The sequence below is a fragment of the Mustelus asterias genome, chromosome 6, assembly GCF_964213995.1.
Source record: "Mustelus asterias chromosome 6, sMusAst1.hap1.1, whole genome shotgun sequence".
In the NCBI taxonomy this organism is placed as follows: Eukaryota; Metazoa; Chordata; class Chondrichthyes; order Carcharhiniformes; family Triakidae; genus Mustelus; species Mustelus asterias.
The window spans coordinates 114,321,860-114,345,366 of NC_135806.1; the positions used below are offsets into that span (position 1 = coordinate 114,321,860).

At 44.4% G+C, this 23,507-nt stretch overlaps 1 protein-coding gene across 1 annotated transcript in view; it reads right to left on the reverse strand.

Moving 5' to 3' along the window:
- arsb (arylsulfatase B) overlaps positions 1-23,507 on the reverse strand; it is an 86,659-nt gene that overhangs the window by 5,799 nt on the left and 57,353 nt on the right. Inside the window, exon 6 of the mRNA XM_078214972.1 lies at positions 14,383-14,453. Within this exon, the coding sequence (XP_078071098.1) occupies positions 14,383-14,453 (71 nt within the window). The remainder of the gene's footprint in view (positions 1-14,382; positions 14,454-23,507) is intronic.

A 23,507-nucleotide genomic window follows, 5' to 3' on the forward strand; every position in this document is an offset into this window, starting at 1 on the left:
GGAGGGAGTTGACCTGGGAGACCTCAATATACACAGCATTCCAGATGTGGTCTCACCAACTGCCTGTGCAACTTTAACAAACCTTCCCTACGTTTATATTCCCTCCCCTTGCAATAAATGCCAACATTCCATTTGCCTTCCCAATCATTTACTGTACCCGCAGACTAACTTTTTGAAATTCATGACACCCAGATCCCTCTGTACAGTAAGAGTTCTGATGTGGAGATGCCGGTGTTGGACTGGGGTAAACACAGTAAGAAGTTTAACAACACCAGGTTAAAGTCCAACAGGTTTATTTGGTAGCAAAAGCCACACAAGCTTTCGAGGCTCTAAGCCCCTTCTTCAGGTGAGTGGGAATTCTGTTCACAAACAGAACTTATAAAGACACAGACTCAATTTACATGAATAATGGTTGGAATGCGAATACTTACAACTAATCCAGTCTGGATTAGTTGTAAGTATTCGCATTCCAACCATTATTCATGTAAATTGAGTCTGTGTCTTTATAAGTTCTGTTTGTGAACAGAATTCCCACTCACCTGAAGAAGGGGCTTAGAGCCTCGAAAGCTTGTGTGGCTTTTGCTACCAAATAAACCTGTTGGACTTTAACCTGGTGTTGTTAAACTTCTTACAGTAAGAGTTCTGCAGTCTTTCTCCATTTAAATATACAGCTTTCCTATTTCTCCTGCCAAGTATACAAGTTCACATTTTTCCACATTATATTCCATCGGCCAACTTGTTGCCCATTCACTTAGCCTATCTAAATCTCTTTGCAGACTCTATGTCCTCTTCACATCTCTCTCTTATCCTATCTTCGTGTCATCAGTGACTAATCAGTGACACGGTCCAAAGATATGAGGGTTAGGTCGATTGGCAATGCTAAATTGTCCATTAGTGTCAGGGGGATTAGCAAGGGTAAATATATGGGGTTACAGGGATAGGGCCTGGGTGGGATCGTTGACGATGCAGACTCAATGGGCCGAATGGCCTCCTTCTGCACTGTAGGGATTCTATGACTACTTAACAGGAGATGTGAAGCAATGTGCTTGGGATAGTTGTGACGTTAGATTTAATATTGAGCACAGGGAAACATTAGTAACCTCAGGAAAAAAAAGTGGATGAAGTGATTTACCATAGAATGAAATGAATGTTGTAAGGCCAAAAATAATAATCCCTTGCTTTAGAAGAGGAAGCGGTGGAGCCATGAAAAGGATACTCGGGAAGATTAGGCAGGAGACATGAGGTAGAATATGTGAAAAGCAGAAAAGATGTAGAACGGAATGTTATTGTAATGGGGAAAATAACCAGCAATGTTGCAATGGGTCAATGAGGACATGAAGAACGTCAGGGTGAGATTGTGTGAAGCGCACACACACACACACATATACACAACATGCAGAGATATATACACACACACACATATATATACACAACATGCAGAGATATATATATATATACATATATACACACACATATACACAACATGCAGAGATATATACACACACACACAAATATACACAACATGCAGAGATACACACACACACAAATATACACAACATGCAGAGATACACACACACACAAATATACACAACATGCAGAGATACACACACACACAACACACAAACGCAAACGCACGCATGCACACACAGACACAGAGGCACACACACATGCAGACAGACACACACATGCAGACAGACACACACATGCAGACAGACACACAGAGGCACACACAGACACAGAGGCACACACAGACACAGAGGCACACACAGACACAGAGGCACACACAGACACAGAGGCACACACACCCCTGAAAAATGCTGACCGAGTCTACGTTTTATTGTTTCTACACATTTCAGACAGCCCAGCTTTTTCCTTCACCAGCAATGCTCCCCAAGGCGTTTTCAAACTGATCTGTTTAAGATATTAGCTGTTGAAAGCTGTGAGCTCAATACCTTGGGAAAAGGGAAGTTACATTATGGAACACATTATCCAGTGTGTGACTGTTGTAAGAATCATCTTACATTAAGTGTTTTGGCAGCTTGCAAGATAGGAGCACAATGATTTCAATCATCCAGTACTTTGCTAAGTGGGAATTTGCCTTTTTAATGTAACAAAGATTAATGACAATAACAAGCAGAATGTTTCTTTCTGGTGTATATTAGAGGGACAGATTTTTTTTTTTCTGGAAAATGCTACATGCCCTTTTTTAAAAAAACATTTGCACCCACAAATTATTTAACACGCCACACCTGTAAAATTCATTCTACAAATCTGTTTGAAATTAAACACTTTGCTTCATGGGATACTGAGTGCTCCGGACCCAGTTTGATCCCAGTGTTGCCGCATGTTAACTGATCTTGCTCAAAGAGATGTCTAACAGCTGGAATGGTCTCAGCACCTCTGGATGATGAAGGGGTGAGTTCCCATTTCTGATTCCAGCTCGGATCATTAGACAGCACAGTGCACATGTGGGTGTCACATAAACACCAGATGGAGTTTAACTGTGAAGCTCCTGTAGTCAAATAGCTGTTTGACGATAATAAAACTGGACTGATTTTAACTCAGGATGCTATTTGGATGGGTGATGGGGGTGGGAGGAGAGGAATGGGTCCAATGGGACAGCCTTCATCACATCGCCAGTTTGCAGACGGGCTTCATCTCAATATTAATGATGGACTATAAGTGTGAATGGGTTGGCAAATGGATAACCTTCTCACTTGCATCAATACAGCTCCTTATACATAGAATCCCTACAGTGCAGAAGGAGGCCATTTGGCCCATTGAATCTGCATCGACTGTCCCAAAAAGCATCTTACCCAGGTCCTATCCCCATAACGCCACGTACTTACCCCGCTGACTCCCCCTGCCCTACACATCTTGGGACACTAAGGGGCAATTTAGCATGGCCAATCCACCTAACCTGCATATCTTTGGAGTGTGGGAGGAAATCGGAGCACCCGGAGGAAACTCACACAGACACAGGGAGAACGTGCAGACTCCACACAGACAGTGACCCGAGGCAGGAATTGAATCCGGGATCCCTGGCGCTGTGAGGCAGCAGTGCTAACCACTGTGCCACTGTGTATAAGTGTAGGAAAAGTCAACCAATCCAAGGCATTTCGCAGCAGCCTTATCAGACCAAATAATCATAGAATCCCTACAGCGCAGAAGGAGGCCATTCAGCCCATCGAGGCTGCACCGACCACAATCCCACCCAGGCCCTTCCCCGTAACCCCACGTATTTACCCTGCTAAACTCCCTGATGCAGCGCTCCACAGCAGCTGGTGGATTTCTTTTATTTTCCTTCCCTTCCATCCATCCCATTCCTCAGAATGCAAGCACAAGGCAAGAAACATAGGACATAGGTTCAAGGTGAGGGGCAGGAGGTTTTAGAGGGGGGGATGTGAGGAAAAGATTTTTTACCCAGAGGGTGGTGACGGTCTGGAATGTGCTACCTGGGAGAGTGGCAGAGGTGGGTTGCCTCATATCCTTTAAAAAGGTATCTGGATGAGCACTTGGCACATCATCACATTCAGGGCTCTGGGCCAAGTGCTGGCAAATGGGATTAGGCAGAAGTTCAGATGTTTCTAATGTGCTGGTGCGATGGGCCGAAGGGCCTCTTCTGTGCTGTATGATTCTATGAAACCCGTAACAAGGTGGAAGGCAGCTGCTGGGACACAGGGAATGAGAGGGGAAAACGGCACACAGGTAGCAAAGGCACAATATACATTTCCTTCAATAAACACTTGTTCCAACAACCCTGGGACAGAAAGCAATGGTTAATTCTGGAGCTGAACACTTCCACATAAAGAACGCGGTTGGGAGACACTAGGAGACAGTCCCAAGGGCAGGAAACATTCATAAAGTTCCGCCGCTGGTACACAATCTTGAGTAACAAGGAGAGCAGTCAATCAACGGACGTCTGGCTGAAACACATCTCCTTGTGTTGCCTTAAGAGTGAGAAAGCCATGGAGCACCTCAGCAGTCCTGCCACAAGCCTCGCAATGAGGCCGGGACACCATACTAGTTTGGGAAATAAATTGGCAGGGTGGCGTCATACAGCACAGTAGCATTCCATCAGTGTAAAGTTTAATGATCTAAAACAGCCTGGCAGTAAACTCCAAACTCAGCTGGAGCCATAGGTTACTTGCCAAGAGAAACAGCAGAGCATGGGAGGGCGGAAGGAGCAATCATTACAAATACATTAACCGTCACTTGCGTGTTCCACTGATAGGTTACACAATGACAGTACCAATTCCGGTCAATGGGTTGCTGTCCTTGGCATCTTTTCCTATGGTGGGTTTGTGCTCAATAAGGATAGAGTGTACAGAAAAGGTTTTTTTTAAAAAAAATGATCGATTTAGCAGTTCAGCGTTATTGCCTGAACATCTGCAAATAACATTTTTAAACAAAAAAAAATAATGTATTCTACAGAAGATTACACAAAATTTTAATTTGTATTCTGCAGCTGAAGTTAAAATTTATTTATTAGCCTCACAAGTAGGCTTACATTAACACTGCAATGAAGTTACTGTGACAATCCCCTAGTCGCCACACTCTGGTACCTGTTCGGGTACTGGAGGGAGAATTTAGCATGGCCAATGCAGCTAACCAGCCCGTCTTTCTCCAGAGGAAACCGGAACACCCGGAGGAAACCCATGCAGACACGGGGAGAACGCACAGACAGTGACCCAGGCCGGGAATCGAACCCAGGTCCCTGGCATTGTGACGTAGCAGTGCTAACCACTGTGCCACCCATTACATTCATCATTGTCTACTCTGAACTTTTACATTCCTAAATTCTGCCTTAAATGCAATTTACACATTCTTCTATAGTGTTAAAGATGTGTTGATGTATAACGAAACAGAAATTAACAGCAAATCAACCAACATCTAGTGGAGTGTAAAATGTTACGTTTCAGCTACACATGACTATTGGTCTGTCTAATCCATAAATCTCCTCGTACTGCAGAGATGAGACTTTGAAAGTAATTAATTGAGTGGAAGCACATCAGGGTGCCTCAAAGATGTGATCAGGCATTTAATAATATAATTTGTTTTTTTCCCCACCCTTCTTCAGTATTTAGAATCCCTACAGTACAGCAGAGACCATTCGGCCCATTAAGTCTGCACCATCCCTCCGAAAGAGCACCCTACGCGAGGCTCAATCCACCCCTATATCCGTAACCCCATGCATTTTTCATGGCCAATCCACCTAACTTACACATCTTTAGATGGCAGGAGGAAACCGGAATACCCGGAGGTAACACACGCAGACACAGGGAGAATGTGCGGGGTGGCACAGTGGTTAGCACTGCTGCCTCACAGCGCCGGGGACCCAGGTTCGATTCAGAGTCTACACGTTCTCGCCGTGTCTGCATGGGTTTCCTCTGGGTGCTCTGGTTTCCTCCCACAGTCCGAGAGACGTGCTGGTTAGGGTGCATTGGCCATGCTAAATTCTCCCTCAGTGTACCCGAACAGGCACCGGAGAGTGGCAACTGGGTGATTTTTACAGTAACTTCATTGCAGTGTTAATGTAAGCCTACTTGTGACACTAATAAATAAACTTTAAAACTTTGAACGTACAAACTCCACACAGGCAGTCTGAATCGAACCCAGGTCCCTGGCGCTGTGAGGTTGGTTCTTTTTCTCCCAACCCTTTTTCAGTATTGGATCGTTTAAGTACAATATACAAGTTCCAATAACATCTGGAAAAATGTAATCCAAATCACGTGAAGCATTGCCACAGAAACATACAGAATCATTTCTGTAACCGCAGTAATTTTGGATTAAACAAAGCAAACCTCAGCGTTTTTTTAAAAAAATTGGTACGGAAAATTTTCTGAGCTTAAAATAACCCTTCGGCTGGAAAGCAAATTGGTTAATATTCCAATTTGCAATCGGTAGCCCCTAAGAAAAAGGAACAGCAATAGGCCACACACCCCCTTTAGCCTGCTCAACCATTCAATTGTGGCTGATGTACCTCAACTCCACTCCACATTGGTGGAGTAGTGGATGAGGTGGAGAGCTGTTGTAGGCTGCAAAGAGACAGATAGGATGCAAAGCTGGGCTGAAAAATGGCAAATGGAGTTTAACCCTGATAAATGTGAGGTGATTCATTTTGGTAGGACTAATTTAAATGTGGATTACAGGGTCAAAGGTAGGGTTCTGAAGACTGTGGAGGAACAGAGAGATCTTGGGGTCCATATCCACAGATCTCTAAAGGTTGCCACTCAGTGGATAGAGCTGTGAAGAAGGCCTATAGTGTGTCAGCTTTTATTAACAGGGTTGGAGTTTAAGAGCCGTGGGGTTATGCTGCAACTGTACAGGACCTTGGTGAGACCACATTTGGAATATTGTGTGCAGTTCTGGTCACCTCACTATAAGAAGGATGTGGAAGCGCTGGAAAGAGTGCAGAGGAGATTTAGCAGGATGCTGCCTGGTTTGGAGGGTAGGTCTTATGAGGAAAGGTTGAGGGAGCTAGGGCTGTTCTCTCTGGAGTGGAGGAGGCTGAGGGGAGACTTAATAGAGGTTTATAAAATGATGAAGGGGATAGATAGAGTGAACGTTCAAAGACTATTTCCTCGGGTGGATGGAGCTATTACAAGGGGGCATAACTATAGGGTTCGTGGTGGGAGATATAGGAAGGATATCAGAGGTAGGTTCTTTACGCAGAGAGTGGTTGGGGTGTGGAATGGACTGCCTGCAGTGATAGTGGAGTCAGACACTTTAGGAACATTTAAGCGGTTATTGGATAGGCACATGGAGCACACCAGGATGATAGGGAGTGGGATAGCTTGATCTTGGTTTCAGATAAAGCTTGGCACAACATCGTGGGCCGAAGGGCCTGTTCTGTGCTGTACTGTTCTATGTTCTATAATTATAAAGGAAAAAGAGGGTGTTCAAGAGCAACCTCTGCTGAGACTTTACCCACAACGGGCAGGCCTGTTCACCTGTGGGCCAATTGAGGCCCTTAAGTGACCAATTAATTCACTATTTAGGAGAACTGCACTCTTTTAGTTCACATACTTTTCAGTAATTTATAGATCCTAACCAAACGTTTGAGGGCCATACTGAAATGGACCTGGGGGTCCTTTTTTAAAAAATAAACTGCTGCCAGAACTCAAATATCCTCCATTCCAGGCAAATTAGATCAAAAACCAATCTTCTCTGCAATGGATCCTTGCTAGATTTAGAGTTCTCACAACCACTAGGCAAATTTGTAGATTTTTAAGCTACGTTTATTGATTTAAACGGTTAAAATATTCATGTAGCGCAAATCTCTTACTCATTTTAAAATTGTAAAGGTGCTGAAAATTGTAAGCTTTTGGCTGAAGGCAAACGAGGGGTCATGTTCCCTGAAGTTGGCACATTTACTGCACACCAGGCTGTGGCCGGGGTTTTCCAGACCCACATCCACTGAGGGCGGGTCAGAAAATTCAGAGAGGCAGCCATGCGTCCATCGACTTTGGGTGGGAATTTCCACCTCAGATCCCACCCTGTGGGATGCACCGACTACTGACCTTGCTGGAATGCATGCGATCAGCTCCAATTAATGTGCAGAGTCAGTGAAAGCCCCACCAACCCCTCCTTCCCAGCTGAAAGCTCTCTTCTTCTGGCTCTGAAACAGAAAATGCTGGAAAATCTCAGCATCTGTAGAGAGAACAGAGCCAACATTTCGAGTCTGGAAACGTCAGAGCTGACAAAAGATCATCCAGACTTGAAACGTTGGCTCTATTCTCTCTCCACAGATGCTGTCAGACCTGCTGAGATTTTCCAGCACTTTCTGTTGTTGTTTCAGATTCCAGCACTATTTTGCTTTTATCTTCGTCTGGCTCTGTTGCAATTCAGTGCTGTACCGAACATTAAATAGATAAATACAAGTGGTTGCATGAGGGATGTGGGGAGGGGGAGAGGAAGGGAAAGGTCGATGCAGGTAATAGTTGTTCCTCGCCTGATAGGAACTTGGAGCAGAAGTGAATTCAGCCCTTCGAGCCTGCTCTGCCATTCAATCAGACCATGGCTGATCCCTTCCTGGTCTCAAATCCACCTCCCTACCTGTTCCCCATATCACTTTAAACCGTTTTTAAAATCAGAAATATATCCATCTCCTCCTTTAAACCATTTTAACGATTCTGACCCCACCGCGCTATGGGGCAGCAAGTTCCACAAATTCACCACCCTCTGCGAGAAGTAGTTCCTCCTCATCTGAGTTTTAAATCTACCACCTCTCAACCTATGCCTGTGACCTCTTGTTCTAGATTGCCTCACTAAGGGGAAGCATTTGGTCTATGCTTACTTTCTCAATCCTCCTTAGTGTTTTAGTTACCTCGATCAGATCCCCTCTTGTCATGGGTCATCAATAAACTGCGATTGATAAAAGATGTGACTGGCAAATGCCAATGTGTGGCAAAAGGGTACATTTTTTAAACGCGCACCGTTTCCACCATGAAATGCTGCTATTTGGAGCACAGAAGTAACCCCCAATTAATTCTACATTGGCTTAATAAATGTACAAGACTCTGTAGTTTACTATTACATGCCTCAGTTTCTGCGTTGCAGTTACAATTTGTATTCTAAAATCTATTCTTACCTTCCCTCTTTAACTGAAATCGCATGACTACTTCCGAACTGTTGTAAGCACCAGAGATTCCTGTGATTTTGCGGGCAATATTCAGCAGCCCTTGATTCAATATTTCAGAAAGAAATTGACTAGAAGTTCTTTTACACAGAGGGTGGTGGGAGCCTGGAATGCACTGCCAAGTGAGGTGGTTGAGGCAGTTACGTTAGCGACATTTAAACCGTATCTTGATAGGCATATGAACAAACGGGGAATAGAGGGATATAAGCGGTTGGTTTAGATAGGTAAATGTGATCGGCGCAGGCTTGGAGGGCCGAAGGGCCTGTTCCTGTGCTGTACTGTTCTTTGAACTCTTTGAGGCGGATGCCTCAGCACTCCTTGTTCTGTTATTTTAACAATATCAAAAAAAAAAATCTCCCCCTTGCACTTTTTTCACTTCCTGAGACAGGCGGGTCTGACAATGCACCTGATCTCAGCCAGGGTGTCCACTGACACCACTCTGTCAACCAATGAGTTGGTTGTAAAGTAGGACGCACAGTAAACAGTCTGTGTTACAGCAAACAAAGTCGATTTATCAGCAAACAAAGTGCTGTCTACACAGTCAACCTAAAGAGAGTGTCCGCAAACCGTAGTGAATAGAACTCACGAGCAAAGTGATTATGTCCTCCAAAAGAAGCAAGCTGATCTCGCCAGAAAAGTGCAATACTAATTATGTGAATAAAATCAATCCTAGTCACATACAGCAGCTACTTATGGGGGGAAAAGACCCAATCATCCCCATTCTGGCTGGAATAGTTATCATTTCACGAACTGTTAATTGCCCAAGAAGTCATTTCAAACCAGTTCCATACTATAATGGTGTACACACGCACGCATTGGAAAATCCACCCTTTTGTATGCAGGAAGCAAGGATGTTTAAAAATTGAGCCAGTGGGGCAGAATAAGAGACCATCAATCCATTTGCATTCGACCTTGTTTGATCTTATTGATGTTCACCTCAGCTGTACCAAGAATGAAGGCAGTTGAGCACATCAGGGTGACCTTCCTGCAGATTTTATGGATGGTTTGAATTCCTTGGCCTGTTTACTGTGGAAGCCCTGTCTAACCATCCTTTAACTTGTGATCCTAAGAGAAAACACTGAATTGGGGCATGAAAGTGCAGAATGAATAAGCCAGAAAGTACGTAAAGGATACCAAGGGTGGAAGGAATAGAGGTAACTATTGCCAAAGGCTTGCTGTCTTTAACTGGTCTATGGAAAAGGACAAGAAGCAACCCAGAGTAAGAATAATTCACTGGGGGAAAGCCAACTTCAATGGGGCAAGAATGGATCTGGCCCAGATAAATGGAAATCAAATTGGCACAAAACTGTAACTGAACATGGGCTGCCTCTAAAGGAAGATAGTATTTTCCCATGAAGGGGAAAGTAGGGTAAACATATCCTGCATGTAGATGAGGTTTCCACTCTGTACCCTCCCTGACTCCCAATAGCTCCGACTTATGTTAGGCTATTTAACAATGTTGAGGAGAGCTCATCCATGTCACTGATGTCTACTCACATGTAATTTCCAACAATAGCCACTGCTGCAGATAGTCACTGCACCCCTACTGTTACCTAAGTGTTAAGTCAATACAGACTATGGATCAAATCAAACAAATGCTCTATCTCAGCTGAGAGAGAGATTGTCTTCAGCGATGCAAGTAGAAGCATCTGCTTGCTGTCTAGACAGCTTACAGCTGCCACAACAAGTTGCTGCTATTCCAGTTCCCAAGGTAGGCCAGAGCTTTCTACATATCTAATGCAGAAAAAAATCAGAGAATGGTTACAGCACAGTTGTATGCTTTATTAACCATACTTAACCTGTCCTGCCACCGTCAATGATTTATGCACATATACACCCACGTCTCAATGCTCCAGCACCCCCTTTACAATTGTTCCCATTATTTTGTATTGTTTTCCTGTATTCTTCCTACCAAAATGAATTACTTCACTCAGCACTGCATTAAATTTCATCCCCACTTGTTCTCCCATTCCAGAAAATACTACACTATCCACCTCCATGTTCATAATGCTTCCAATTTTTCTATCAGCAGCAAGTTTTGATATTGTGACCCGTATATCAACATCTACTCCAGGTCATTAATGTACAGCAGGAAGAACGGGGTCCCAGCACTGATCCCTGGGGTCCCAACACTGATCCCTTGGGAACTTCCTTGTAAACCTTCCAGCAGTCTGAAAAAAACCCATGCATCAATACTCTTTGGCTAGGATTTTTAAGATGGCAGTGTTTACCTACTTACCATCCAAGGAGTCAGTGGTGAATGCAACACCACTGATACTGCCTGCCTTGGAGCCATTTTTAAAATATATATTTATGGGATGTGGGTGTTGCAGGCTAGGCCAACATTTATTGCCCATCCCTAATTACCCTTGACAAGGTGGTGGGGAGCTGCCTTCTGGAACCACTGCAGTCCTGTGGTCTGGGTACACCCACAGTGCTTCCCAGTGTTCATTGACTGGAGATGGGACTTCCTTCCCTCAGTCAAGAGGAAGACCCGCCTCGGAGAGCTGCTGGCCAATTTGATTGTCTGGACACACTCTAATCCCAGGCGTGCCAGATGCTGCAGTGGATATGACTGGGACTGCAAGCAGCCCCCAGAGTCTGCAAGGACCCTTAAGTGGTCTTTAATTGGTCACTTAAGGAGTTCAATTGGGGCATCCTCCTCACAATTCACATTCCCACCTATTTTACTGTCATCAACGGACCTGGAAATATTATATTTGGTCCCCACCAAATTGATATAGGTTGTGAATAACTGGGCCCAAAGTACTGATTCTTCCGATACCCCATTAATCACAGCCTGCCCAACCTGAGAATGACCCATTTATTCCTACTCCGTGTTCTGTCTATTAACCAATTCTCAATCCATCCCAGTATATTACTCCCAATCCAATGTGCTCTACTTATTTATTCAGATTTATACAGTTTATACTCCAGGAGGAAAGGGTGCTGATTGGTTGGTAGGTCGACTGACTGGCTGAGGCATGGCCATCCGAAAGCTTGTGTGGCTTTTGCTACCAAATAAACCTGTTGGACTTTAACCTGGTGTTGTTAAACTTCTTATTGTGTTTACCCCAGTCCAACGCCGGCATCTCCACATCATGGAGAAAGCAACAGGGAACTATCGGCTTCCCAAGATCCCGGATAATTTTTGATAAGGTGCAAGGATTGAACTTTTCCTTTTGTTGGCAGGGAACGGCTCCCTACGTATGAATGTACGTCACTTCTACCAAGTGTGAATGAGCCACATTAAGAGCTCGACTAGTTATCATAAATTGAGTGTTAGTGTATCTGTTAACACATCAATTATTCAGCAAGTGCTGCCCAATCGTGGAATCACATCTAACAGTGGATGTTTTGTTTTTGTTTCAGCACCGTTTGCACTCTGCCTCTTACAAACAACCGAGGGAACATCAGCCAGGATGTACAGCCATCGTGCTGGCACTGAAACCCATACATGGCTTTTCACAACTGCATAGTGGATAGAATGTTTGGACTGATGACAGAAGTCTATCAGTGGAAAGTACCACTCACATTGCCACTGCATGGTAGCGGCGTGAAACACCTGTTGTGGAAATCTTTCGGATTCTTCGCCTTTCCAGGGTAATTTGAGGTAGATGAGGCACTTATCAGGTCTAAAAACGGCCTTGGAGAACATCTCATTCCCCATTCCTTTCTCCATGACAATGCCCTGGCCAGAGTGCACTTGCCAACCAGTCTGCACTACTTTCTGCTGTGGTATGAAAGGAACAGAAACTCTTTCATATGTATTTCTTTCTAAAGAGAAAATAGGCCTGAGCACAGTTTTTGCAGATGCTATTTGGGACTTCATGCATTGGGAAGGGATATGAAAAATATCCTGTGCTGTGGGCAAATCCGAATGGCCCTAGTCCTCCACTGAACCCAGGCAGCTGGCCGTGCACTGTTTCAGTACTTCTTCCTTCATTCAGCAAGACCACAACATGAAACCCACATCGATGTGGCCCGGTGGTCATCTGAAGTTTGGCATTCTTGCATTTGTCCTGATGACAGCAAGGCAAAGAGCTGAGGCAAGCGTCTCTCTTCTCAGCAGTGTTCAAGCACTGTACTAACTGTTTGTAAACCCTATTCACTGTTCACACAAGTTAGAGTGGTATCAATCTTCCTGCTACAAAATATGTCAATGTTTTAGGTGCTGCTATTCATTGAAGTGAGCTCATTAACTTGGTTTGGCTCTTGATGTTCAGGCATGCCTGCAAGGCATAATAAGGCAACCCTATGCCAAACAAGATATAAATAGAGACAATAATGATAGAAACGGTATGCAAAGTCCAGGATTGGTATTCGGCTAGTTTTCATTGCAACATCCAAGATGAGCCAATTGGATCTCCGTGTCCCAGTAGATTTCAATTAAATTGAGCATTCCTGTTTAATACATTCCAAACTGGCACACTTAAGTATTGGAATGTGCCTCTCTGCGTGGGGGTCGGGGTGATGTATATGTGGAATGTGAAGGAGCGACAGAGATAGAAAATCTCTGATGAAGGCAACCTGTAAGCGGCCCGGTGGCACAGTGGTTAGCACTGCTGCCTCACAGCACCAGGGACCCGGGTTCGATTCCCAGCTTGGGTCACTATCTGTGCGGAGTCTACACATTCTCCCCGTGTCTGCGTGGGTTTCCTCCGGGTGCTCCGGTTTCCTCACAAAGTCTGAAAGGCGTGCTGATTAGGTGCATTGGCCATGCTAAATTCTCCCTCAGGTGTACCCGAACAGGTGCTGGAGTGCGGCAACTAGGGGGATTTTCACTAACTTCATTGCAGTGTTAATATAAGCCTACTTGTGACCCTAATAAATAAACTTTAAAACTGATATCCACAGGGGAATGGGATGGTAGAGAAATGGGTCGGTAGAGAAATGGGTCAGGGAAGGAAATAAAAGGCATTTGCCCACATGCTTTCCTGGGAATTGGGAAAAGTGATGGGAATGTTTGAAACTGAGAGATGTACGTGTATGCCTTTTTCTGGGCTGTGCAGTGATAATTTACCTACTTTGAATGTTCATATTTCGCCAGTGGTTATCCAACCATTTGTCACATGATGGAAGTGGATGAAAAACAAACAGCGACAACAGCAACTCTCAGCACAGAAAAACCCCCCAAAACATTTCACAGGAGCTTTATAAAATAAATATGGCACCGAGCCACATACGGCAATACTACATCAGGTGGCCAAAAACTAGGTCAAAGAGACAGGAGGAGAGCAAGGTACAGAAGTAGAGAGATGAGCAGAGGGAATTCTAGAGCTTGGGACGTGGGTGACTGAAGATGCAGCCAGCAATGATGGAGCGATTAAAATCGGGGATGCTCAAAAGACCGGAATTAGATGGACGTAGATATCTCAGAGGTTTGCGAGGCTGGAGGAGATTTCGGAGATCAGGACTGGCAAAGCCATGGAGGGATTTGAAAACATGGATGAGAGTTTTAAAATCGAGGCATCACTTGACTGAGAGCCAATGTCAGCGAGCATGGGAGTGATAGGTGATTGAGACTTGGCTTGAGTTAAGACACTGGCAGTGTTTTGGAACCATCCTGGAGTACATTGGAATAGTCAGGTCCAGAAGCGTGGATGAGAGTTTCAGCAGATGAATGGAGACAAAGTTGGACAATGTTACAGAGGTTGAGGTAGCTGATTTGGGTCAGTTAAGGACACTGCGCAGTGACCGATAGCAAGCACCAGTAAATATCATCAGAAGGTTACACTTACATGGAGAATTATCAACAAACAGTGGATCGATGTTGTGAAGCAGTTCAGTTCTGGGTGAGGGATGTCCTTCACTGAAAGAGAGATGAGTGAGGTTAACTTTAAAAACTTCCTGGACAAGAATGTCACACAGATTAACACCTCAAAGTGCATTAGCCTTTCAAATTGTTCATTCCCATTTTAAGGGATCGGGGGCGGGGAGGGGCGATATTTATTTGAGCAATAAACTCTTATTAATAAGGAACCGTGATTTAAACAAATCTGGTCCCTAGCCCCTAACCAGATATTGTATCAGATTATTTAGAAAATAGTGGCACCCAATACTCAAGCTGTTCGAGGCAGCCATCTTCACAAATTTATCTAAATACGATGGAAATGGGGATGCCCTAATTACCTTCTCCTTTTAAACGAGGTAATGTAGTTAAGCTATCTTGGAACAGCAGTGCTCTTTTAGTAATTAAGGTCACTTTGATTGGACCTCTGACGTTCAATGAAGAGCTTTCTTAATTATGGATTTTATACCACATAACAATACCTATTAGTCTGCTCAATAATATTGCTTTGTACCTTTACCCTTCTCCTGTAACACTGCCATAAAAAGGAAGTATACTTGCATACACATTTTAAAATGATCCTTTGCATCACCTTCACATCACGGAAGGTCACTGGTGTAGATAACAGGAGGTTCAAGATGCCTTTTCATGGTCATGTCTTGTCCTTAGTTGAGTTCTATACCCTGGATCACTAGCTACAGCCATTTTGAAGCAATTTGTTGGGGGCGAGTTACTTTGCCCCTTATATTCTCTATGACAATCTATGGCTCTTCCATGCCCATTCAACCACCATATAATCTGCATAGAACCTATGGTCCCCATTGTAACGAGAGGGTGTGTTAAAAAGCTTTAGAAGTATTAATTAATCCTTAACAATTGCTTTCACTAGAGCCCCGTAAAAGTGTCAATCAGTCAGATCCTTTAAAGAATCAAAAGCAGAAACTGCAATCAACTGAAAACTTTTTTTCTTGTGTAAATAACATTGTGAAATTGACAAAAAAGATCAGAGAGCCAGAGCTGTCAATCAAGCAATTTAGCCCCTAGGGCACGGCTATTTAGCCCCTAGGGCACGGCTATTTAGCCCCTAGGGCACGGCTATTTAGCCCCTAGGGCACGGCTATTTAGCACCCAGATGGATATCTGGACTCTCAGCCAAGCTTCACTATGTATTCTTGGCTGAGAGCCGATGTGAATGGGCATGAAAGTGGGCCGGACCAGAAAATCCCACCCTAAGGTTCACGACACCTTTAAGACATTGTGACCCACATCTCTTCGAAAAGCTGGCTCAACTCCACTAAAATTCAGAAGGGCTGGAACATGCCTATCCCCACAATGGAGCTGGCCAGGCCTGGAAAGTCTGCATCCTTAAATGGCACTGTTGAAAATTGGAAACCATAGAATGGGGTCCCGAACACCATCTTCACTGCTCCAAGGAGTCTCCCTGACTCCCATCAAAACCCAGACCTTAGTCCTTAAAAGGAGATAAAATAGATCTGTCTGTTTCCTGCTCCCCCTCCTTGGAGTGTGGGTCTCTCCTGCATGCACAATGCTTCCCAGCTGAATGGAGCACGGTGCCACACAGTGGTTAACACTGCTGCCTCACAGCTCCAAGGACCCTGGTTCGATTCCTGGCTTGGGCAATTGTGTGGAGTTTGCAATGTTCTCCCCGTGTCTGCGTGGGTTTCCTTTTATACCATCCATGACAAGCCAAGCTCCTGCACCCACCCCTCCCCATTGCCCCTTATATTCTCCGTGACAATCTATGGCTCTTCCATGCCCATTCAATTACCATACATTTTGTATAGAACCAGTGGTCCCCATAGTAACAAGAGGGTGTGTTAAAAAGCTTTAGAAGTATTAATTAATCCCGGGTGCTGAGGTGGGCTGTTTAACAGGCCTGCCTCAGCACCCGGTTTCCTCCCACAGTCCAAAGATGTGCAGGTTAGGTTGATTGGCCATGCTAAATTATCCCTTAGTGTCAGGGTATCAGGGCAAATACATGGGGTTACAGGGATAAGTCCTGGGTGGGATTGTTGTTGGGCAGGCTCGATGGGCCGAATGGCCTCCTTCGGCACTGTAGAGATTCTAAGGATTCTGCCTTCCCATTCATGGAATCATTCTAGGATCCAAGAAATTCTAGAAGTTTAAAAACAATGCATCCACTACATCTGTAGACACCTATTTTTAAATTTCAGGAAGTAGGCCATCAGATTGAGTTTTATTCCCATTCATTTCTCCAGTACATTTTTTTCTTTTATTAAGTTCTTCAGGCTCATTAGACCCTTGGATCCCCACAGTTTCCATATGTTCTTTGTTTCTTCTACTGTGAAAACAGACGTAAAATATTTGTTTAATGTCTATGGCATTTCCTTATTCCTTGTTATAATTTCTCCTGTCTCTGGAAGAGATCCATGTTTACCCCTGTTAATCTCTTCCTTCTTTTAAATACTGGTAACATTTATTGCAATCAGTTTTTACATTTGCAAGCATGCTCTCAGAATTCTATCTCCTCTCTCTTTATACCCTCTGCTGATTTTTACACCCTCCTCATCCTCAGGTTCGCTACTGTTTTGACAACATTGTAAGCCTCTTTAATTTCTCCAGTTAAGGTTCAATTTTCCAATGAGTTTATGTTCCTCAAGGGGCATGTTCATTGACAATATTGAATTGTTACTGTTGTCTTGTATGCTATGGTGTTTCAAGTGCTCATCTAAATGCTTCCTAAATGTTGTGAGGGTTCCCGCCTTTCCCGCCTTTCAGGCAATGAGTTCCAGATTCCCACCACCCTCTGGATGAAAAGGTCTTTCCTCAAATCCCCTCTAAATCTTCTGCCAATTACCCTAAATCTATGCCCCCTGGTTACTGACCCCTGAACTAAGGCAAAACGTTTTCTACCCTGCCTATGTCCCTCATAATTTTGCACACCTCAATATGGTCCCCCTCTTAGCTTTCTCTGCTCTGAGGCCAACAACCCCCAACTTAACCAGCCTCTCTTCATAGCTGAAATGCTCCAGCCAAGGCATCATCCTGGTGAATCTCCTTTGCTCCCTTTCTAGTGCAACCACATTCTTCCTATCGCTTGGTGGCCAAAACTGCACACAGTGCTATAGCTGTGGCCTAACGAGCACTTTATCCAGCTCCATCATAATCTCCCTGTTCTTAGATTCTATGCCTCAGCTAATAAAGACAAGTATCCCATAATGCATTTTTAACCACCTTATCTACCTGTCCTGTTGCCTTCAGGGATCTTTGGACATGAACCCCAATGTCCCTCTGGTCCTCAGGACTCCCTAGTGTCTTACTATTCATTGTGCATTCCTTTGCCTTGTTAGTCCTCCCAAAATGCATCACCTCACCCTTTTCAGGGTTAAATTCTGTTTGCCGCTGTTCTGCCCATCTGACCAGCCTGTGGGTATCACCCTGTATTCTTTCTTCCTCACCATATACTGCACCACCATTTTGTGTGTCATCTGTGAACTTACTGCTCAAACCCCCCATATTCCCATCTATTTCATTAATGTACACTACAAACAGCAAGGGACCAAGCATCGATCCCTGCGGTACACCACTGGATACAGGCATCTCATCATTAGCCTGAAGATTGGAGAGTGGCAAATGTTGTGCCTTTGTTTAAAAAGGGCTGCAGGGAAAAGCCTGGGAACTACAGGCCAGTGAGCTTCACATCTGTGGTGGGTAAATTGTTGGAAGGTATTGTGAGAGACAGGATCTACAGGCATTTAGAGACGCAAGAACTGATTTGGGACAGTCAGCATGGCTTTGTGAGTGGAAAATCATGTCTCACAAATTTGATTGAGTTTTTTGAAGGGGTAACCAACAAGGTAGATGAGGGCAGTGCAGTTGATGTTGTCTACATGGACTTTAGCAAGGCCTTTGACAAGGTACAGCATGGTAGGTTGTTGCATAAGGTTAAATCTCACAGGATCCAGGGTGAGGTATCTAAATGGATACACAATTGGCTTCTTGACAGAAGTGGTTGTAGAGGGTTGTTTTTCAAACTGGAGGCCTGTGACCAGCAGTGTGCCTCAGGGATCAGTGCTGGGTCCACTGATATTTGTCATTTATATTAATGATTTGGATGAGAATATAGGAGGCATGGTTAGTAAGTTTGCAGATGACACTAAGATTAGAGGCATAGTGGACAGTGAAGAAAGTTATCTCCAATTGCAACAGGATCTTGATCAATTAGGCCAGTGGGCTGACGAATGGCAGATGGAGTTTAATTTAGACAAATGCGAGGTGATGCATTTTGGTAGATTGAATCAGGGCAGGACTTACTCAGTTAATGGTAGGGCTATGGGGAGAGTTACAGAACAAAGAGATCTTGGGCTACATATTCATAGCTCCTTGAAAGTGGAGTCACAGGTGGACAGAGTGGTGAAGAAGGCATTCGGCATGCTTGGTTTCATTGGTCAGAACTTTGAATACAGGAGTTGGGACGTCTTGTTGAAGTTGTACAAGACATTGGTAAGGCCACACTTGGAATACTGTGTACAGTTCTGGTCACCCTATTATAGAAAGGATATTATTAAACTAGAAAGAGTGCAGAAAAGATTTACTAGGATGCTACCGGGACTTGATGGATGGAGTTATAAGGAGAGGCTGGATACACTGGGATTTTTTCTCTGTAGCGTAGGAAGCTGAGGGGTGATCTTATAGAGGTCCATAAAATAATGAGGGGACAGATCAGCTAGATAGTCAATATCTTTTCCCAAAGATAGGGGAGTCTAAAACTAGAGGGCATAGGTTTAAGGTGAGAGGGGAGAGATACAGAAGTGTCCAGAGGGGCAGTTTTTTCACACAGAGGATGGTGAGTGTCTGCAACAAGCTGCCAGAGGTAGTAGTAGAGGCAGGTGCAATTTTGTCTTTTAAAAAGCATTTAGATAGTTATATGGGTACGATGGGTATAGAGGGATATGGGCCAAATGCGGGCAATGGGGATTAGCTTAGGGGTTTTAAAAAAGAAAGGGCAGCATGGACAAGTTGGGCCGAAGGGCCTGTTTCCATGCTGTAAACCTCTATGACTCTATTACCCTCTGCCTCCTGCTACTAAGCCAATTCTGGATCCAATTTGTCAAATTGTCCTGGATCCCATGGGCCCTTACCTTCTTGACAACCTCCCATGCGGGACCTTGTCAAAAGCCTTATTGTAAACTACATCAACTGCACTGCCCTCATCGACACATCTAGTCACCTCCTCAGAACATTCAATCAAATTAGTAAGACATGATCTGCCTTCGACAAAGCCACGTGACTATCCTTGATTAATCCTTGCCTTTCAGAGCAAAGACTAATTCTGTCCCTCAGAATTTTTCCAATAATTTCCCTATTACTGATGTTAGACTCACTGGCCTGTAATTAACAGGTTTTTCCCAACTTCCCTTTCTGAACAATGGTACCACATTAACCTTCCTCCAGGCCTCTGGCATCTCTCCTGTGTAAGAAGTTTAACAACACCAGGTTAAAGTCCAACAGGTTTATTTGGTAGCAAAAGCCACACAAGCTTTCGAGGCTCTGAGCCCCTTCTTCAGGTGAGTGGGAATTCTGTTCACAAACAGAACTTATAAGACACAGACTCAATTTACATGAATAATGGTTGGAATGCGAATACTTACAACTAATTGTTTTGTTTCTTAAAGACTGGATTAGTTGTAAGTATTCGCATTCCAACCATTATTCATGTAAATTGAGTCTGTGTCTTATAAGTTCTGTTTGTGAACAGAATTCCCACTCACCTGAAGAAGGGGCTCAGAGCCTCGAAAGCTTGTGTGGCTTTTGCTACCAAATAAACCTGTTGGACTTTAACCTGGTGTTGTTAAACTTCTTACTGTGTTTACCCCAGTCCAACGCCGGCATCTCCACATCATCTCTCCTGTGACCAGAGAGGATTTGAAAATTATCAGAGTTCCTGCAATCTCCTCTCTTGCCTCACACAGCAGCCTAGGATACACCTGTGGCCAAACGGGTGACCTAAGATGGCGATTTACAAAGCATGCTGGGACAGTTGGCCAAATACAGAAATGGACAGGCTGCAGCGTGAAATGAATATTGGACAGAGATAAACAGGTTGCAGCTCCAGACTACAGAATACACAGGAAATAGGCCATCCAGAAGACAATGGACAGTCTCTGGGCAAACATGCTTGTTTACCAGACAAAGGGGCACCATAACCCCTTATTTGGGAGGGAGGTATGTGACCCACGTGCCTCCAGCACCTACAGGTATGGTCGTTGGGTACACATCCAGAGATCAGTGTGGCAGCATCTGATTGGACTCTATCAATCAGGGTGATCAAACCCTGATCAATTGATTGGTGATAGCCAAAAGACCGCGGACAAAGGCCAATATCTGCCTGGATACTTGCCAGTCACGCAAAAGTTAAGTCAAGGTCTAGTATTGAACTTGAACTTCAGTATTCTGTAAGATAACTTCTATTGATTGTGTGGTTGATTAACATTAATTAATGTGTGTGAATAAATACTACTGTATTAACAAGAAGTTGACTCGCAGTTCTTTGTCCACCGTACAAGGGTTAAAACACACTGTGTGGCAGATACAACACACCTCATCTGGGCCTGGAGATTAATCCACTTTTAAAGACTGCTAAATACCACATCCTCCCTCTCAATGTTACTCTGTTCAATTATATCACAGTCCCCCTCCTTGCTTTCTATACCTACATCGTCCTTCTCCATAGTCAACACATATGCAAATGACTCAGTTAATACCTCACATACGTCTTTCGGCTCCACACACAGAGGTTGGCACTTTGGTCACGAATGGACCTCACTCTTTCACTGGTTACCCTCTTACCCTTAACATACTTATAAAACACCTTGGGAATTTCCTTCATCCCTTCTCTTCACTCTCTGAATTTCTTTAAGTACCCCACTGCACTTTCTATACATCTCTCGGACATCTGCTGTTTCAGTCCCCTGTATCTGCCATAGGCCTTCCTTTTTTTCCCCTTATCCAATCCTGTATTTCCCTTGACATCCAAGGTTCTCTGGACTTTTTGGTCCCACCCTTCATCTTTACAGGAATATGATGGCTTTGTACTCTATTTCCTTTTTGAATGACTTCCACTGCTCTAATGTGGATTTTCTTACAGTAGCTGCTCCCAGTCCACTTTGGCCAGATCCTGTCTTTTCCTAGACCTTCTCCCAATTCAGAGCATTTATTTCCAGTCCATCTTTGTCCTTTTCCATAACCACCTCAAATCTTAATGAGTTATGGTCACTATCACCGAAATGCTCCCCCACTGACACTTCCACAACCTGCCCTAACATTAGGTCAATCGCCCCTCTCTTGTAAGACGTTTTATGTGCTGGCTCAAAAAACTCTCCTGGAAGCATTTTAAGAATTTCATCCCCTCTAAGCCTTTCACACTTTGCCTATCCCAATTAATATTGGGGAAGTTGAAATCCCCTACCGTGATTACCCTATTGTTTTTACACTTCTCTGAGATTGACCTACACATCTACTCTTCTATCTCTCCCTGACTGGGACCTATAGTACACTCCCAGCAAAGTGTTTGCCCCCTGTAAGTTTTTAACTTCCACCCACATGGCATCATTTGAGGAGCTTGCTAAGATATCATCCCTCCTTATTGCAGTAATTGACTCCTTGATCAGTATTGCAACACCACTAAACATATCTTCCCTTGTCAGCATTCCGCAGAGACCGTTCCCTCCGGGATAACTTAGTCCACTCCTCCACTATGCCCAACACCTCTCCCGTCACTCATTGCACCTTCGCATGCAATCGCAGGAGGTGTAACACCTGCCCCTTTACCTCTTCCATGCTCATTCAAAACACTCATTCCAGGTTAAGCAGTGTTTCACTTGCACCTCTTTCAATTTGGTCTATTGCATTCGCTGCTCCCAATGTGGTCTCCTCTATATCGGAGAGACCAAGCCTAGACTGGGTGATCACTTTGCTGAGCACCTTCAGTCTGTGCGCAATCAGGACCCTGACCTTCCGGTTGCTTGCCATTTTAACACACGATCCTGCTCCCATGCCCACATGTCTGTCCTTGCCCTGTTGCAATGTTCCAGTGAAGCTCAACTGGAGGAACAGCATCTCATCTTCCGGCTAGGCACTTTACAGCCTTCCGGTCTCAACATCGAATTCAACAACTTCAGATGAATAGCTCCACCCCACCTCGACCCCTTGGTTTTCATTTTATTTATTTTTACTGTTCTCTGCCTTTTATTTCTTTATTGTCTTTGCTCATTTTTCTTCCTCCCCCACTCTTTCCCCTACTTGATCCTACCTTTCCTTACCTTTTCTCCCCTTTGCTTTCCCTTCCCCCCCCCCTTTTCTAATTTTACTTCTCTCCTACCCATTCCCTCCCCCCTTCCCCCCACATCTTCATCTGTCACAGTTTACCCTCTGATTTCAGCTTCTCTGCCGTTTGGCCATTATTCTCTCTATGGACTGCCATTAGCAGCCTTTCCTCTGGTTTCTGTGGCTATGACTCATCTTTCATTCCCTCCCCCTGCAGTATAAATATTTCCCACTTTCTACGTCTTTTAGATTTGACAAAGGGTTATCTGGACTCGAAACGTCAGCTCTTTTCTCTCCTTACAGATGCTGCCAGACCTGCTGAGACTTTCCAGCATTTTCTCTTTTGGTTACGACATCACCTCCTCTTTTACATCCCATCACGTCTCATGGAATCATAGACAGTGGAGAAGGAGGCCGTTCAGCCCATCGAGTCTGCACCAACAACAAACCCACCCAGACCTTATCCCTATAACCCCACTTATTTACCCTGCTAATCCCACTGGCACTAAGGGGCAATTTTAGCATGGCCAATCAACCTAACCTGCACATCTTTGGACTGTGGGAGGAAACCGGAGCACCCAAAGGAAACCCACGCAGACACGGGGCAAATGTGCAAACTCCACACAGACAGTCACCCGAGGCCGGAATTGAACCCGGGTCCCTGGCGCTGTGAGCCTCGCCTGAAGATTCTATACCCTGGGATATTGAGCTGCCAGTCCTTCCCCTCCCTCAACCATATCTCTGTGATCGCAATGATATCGTATTCCC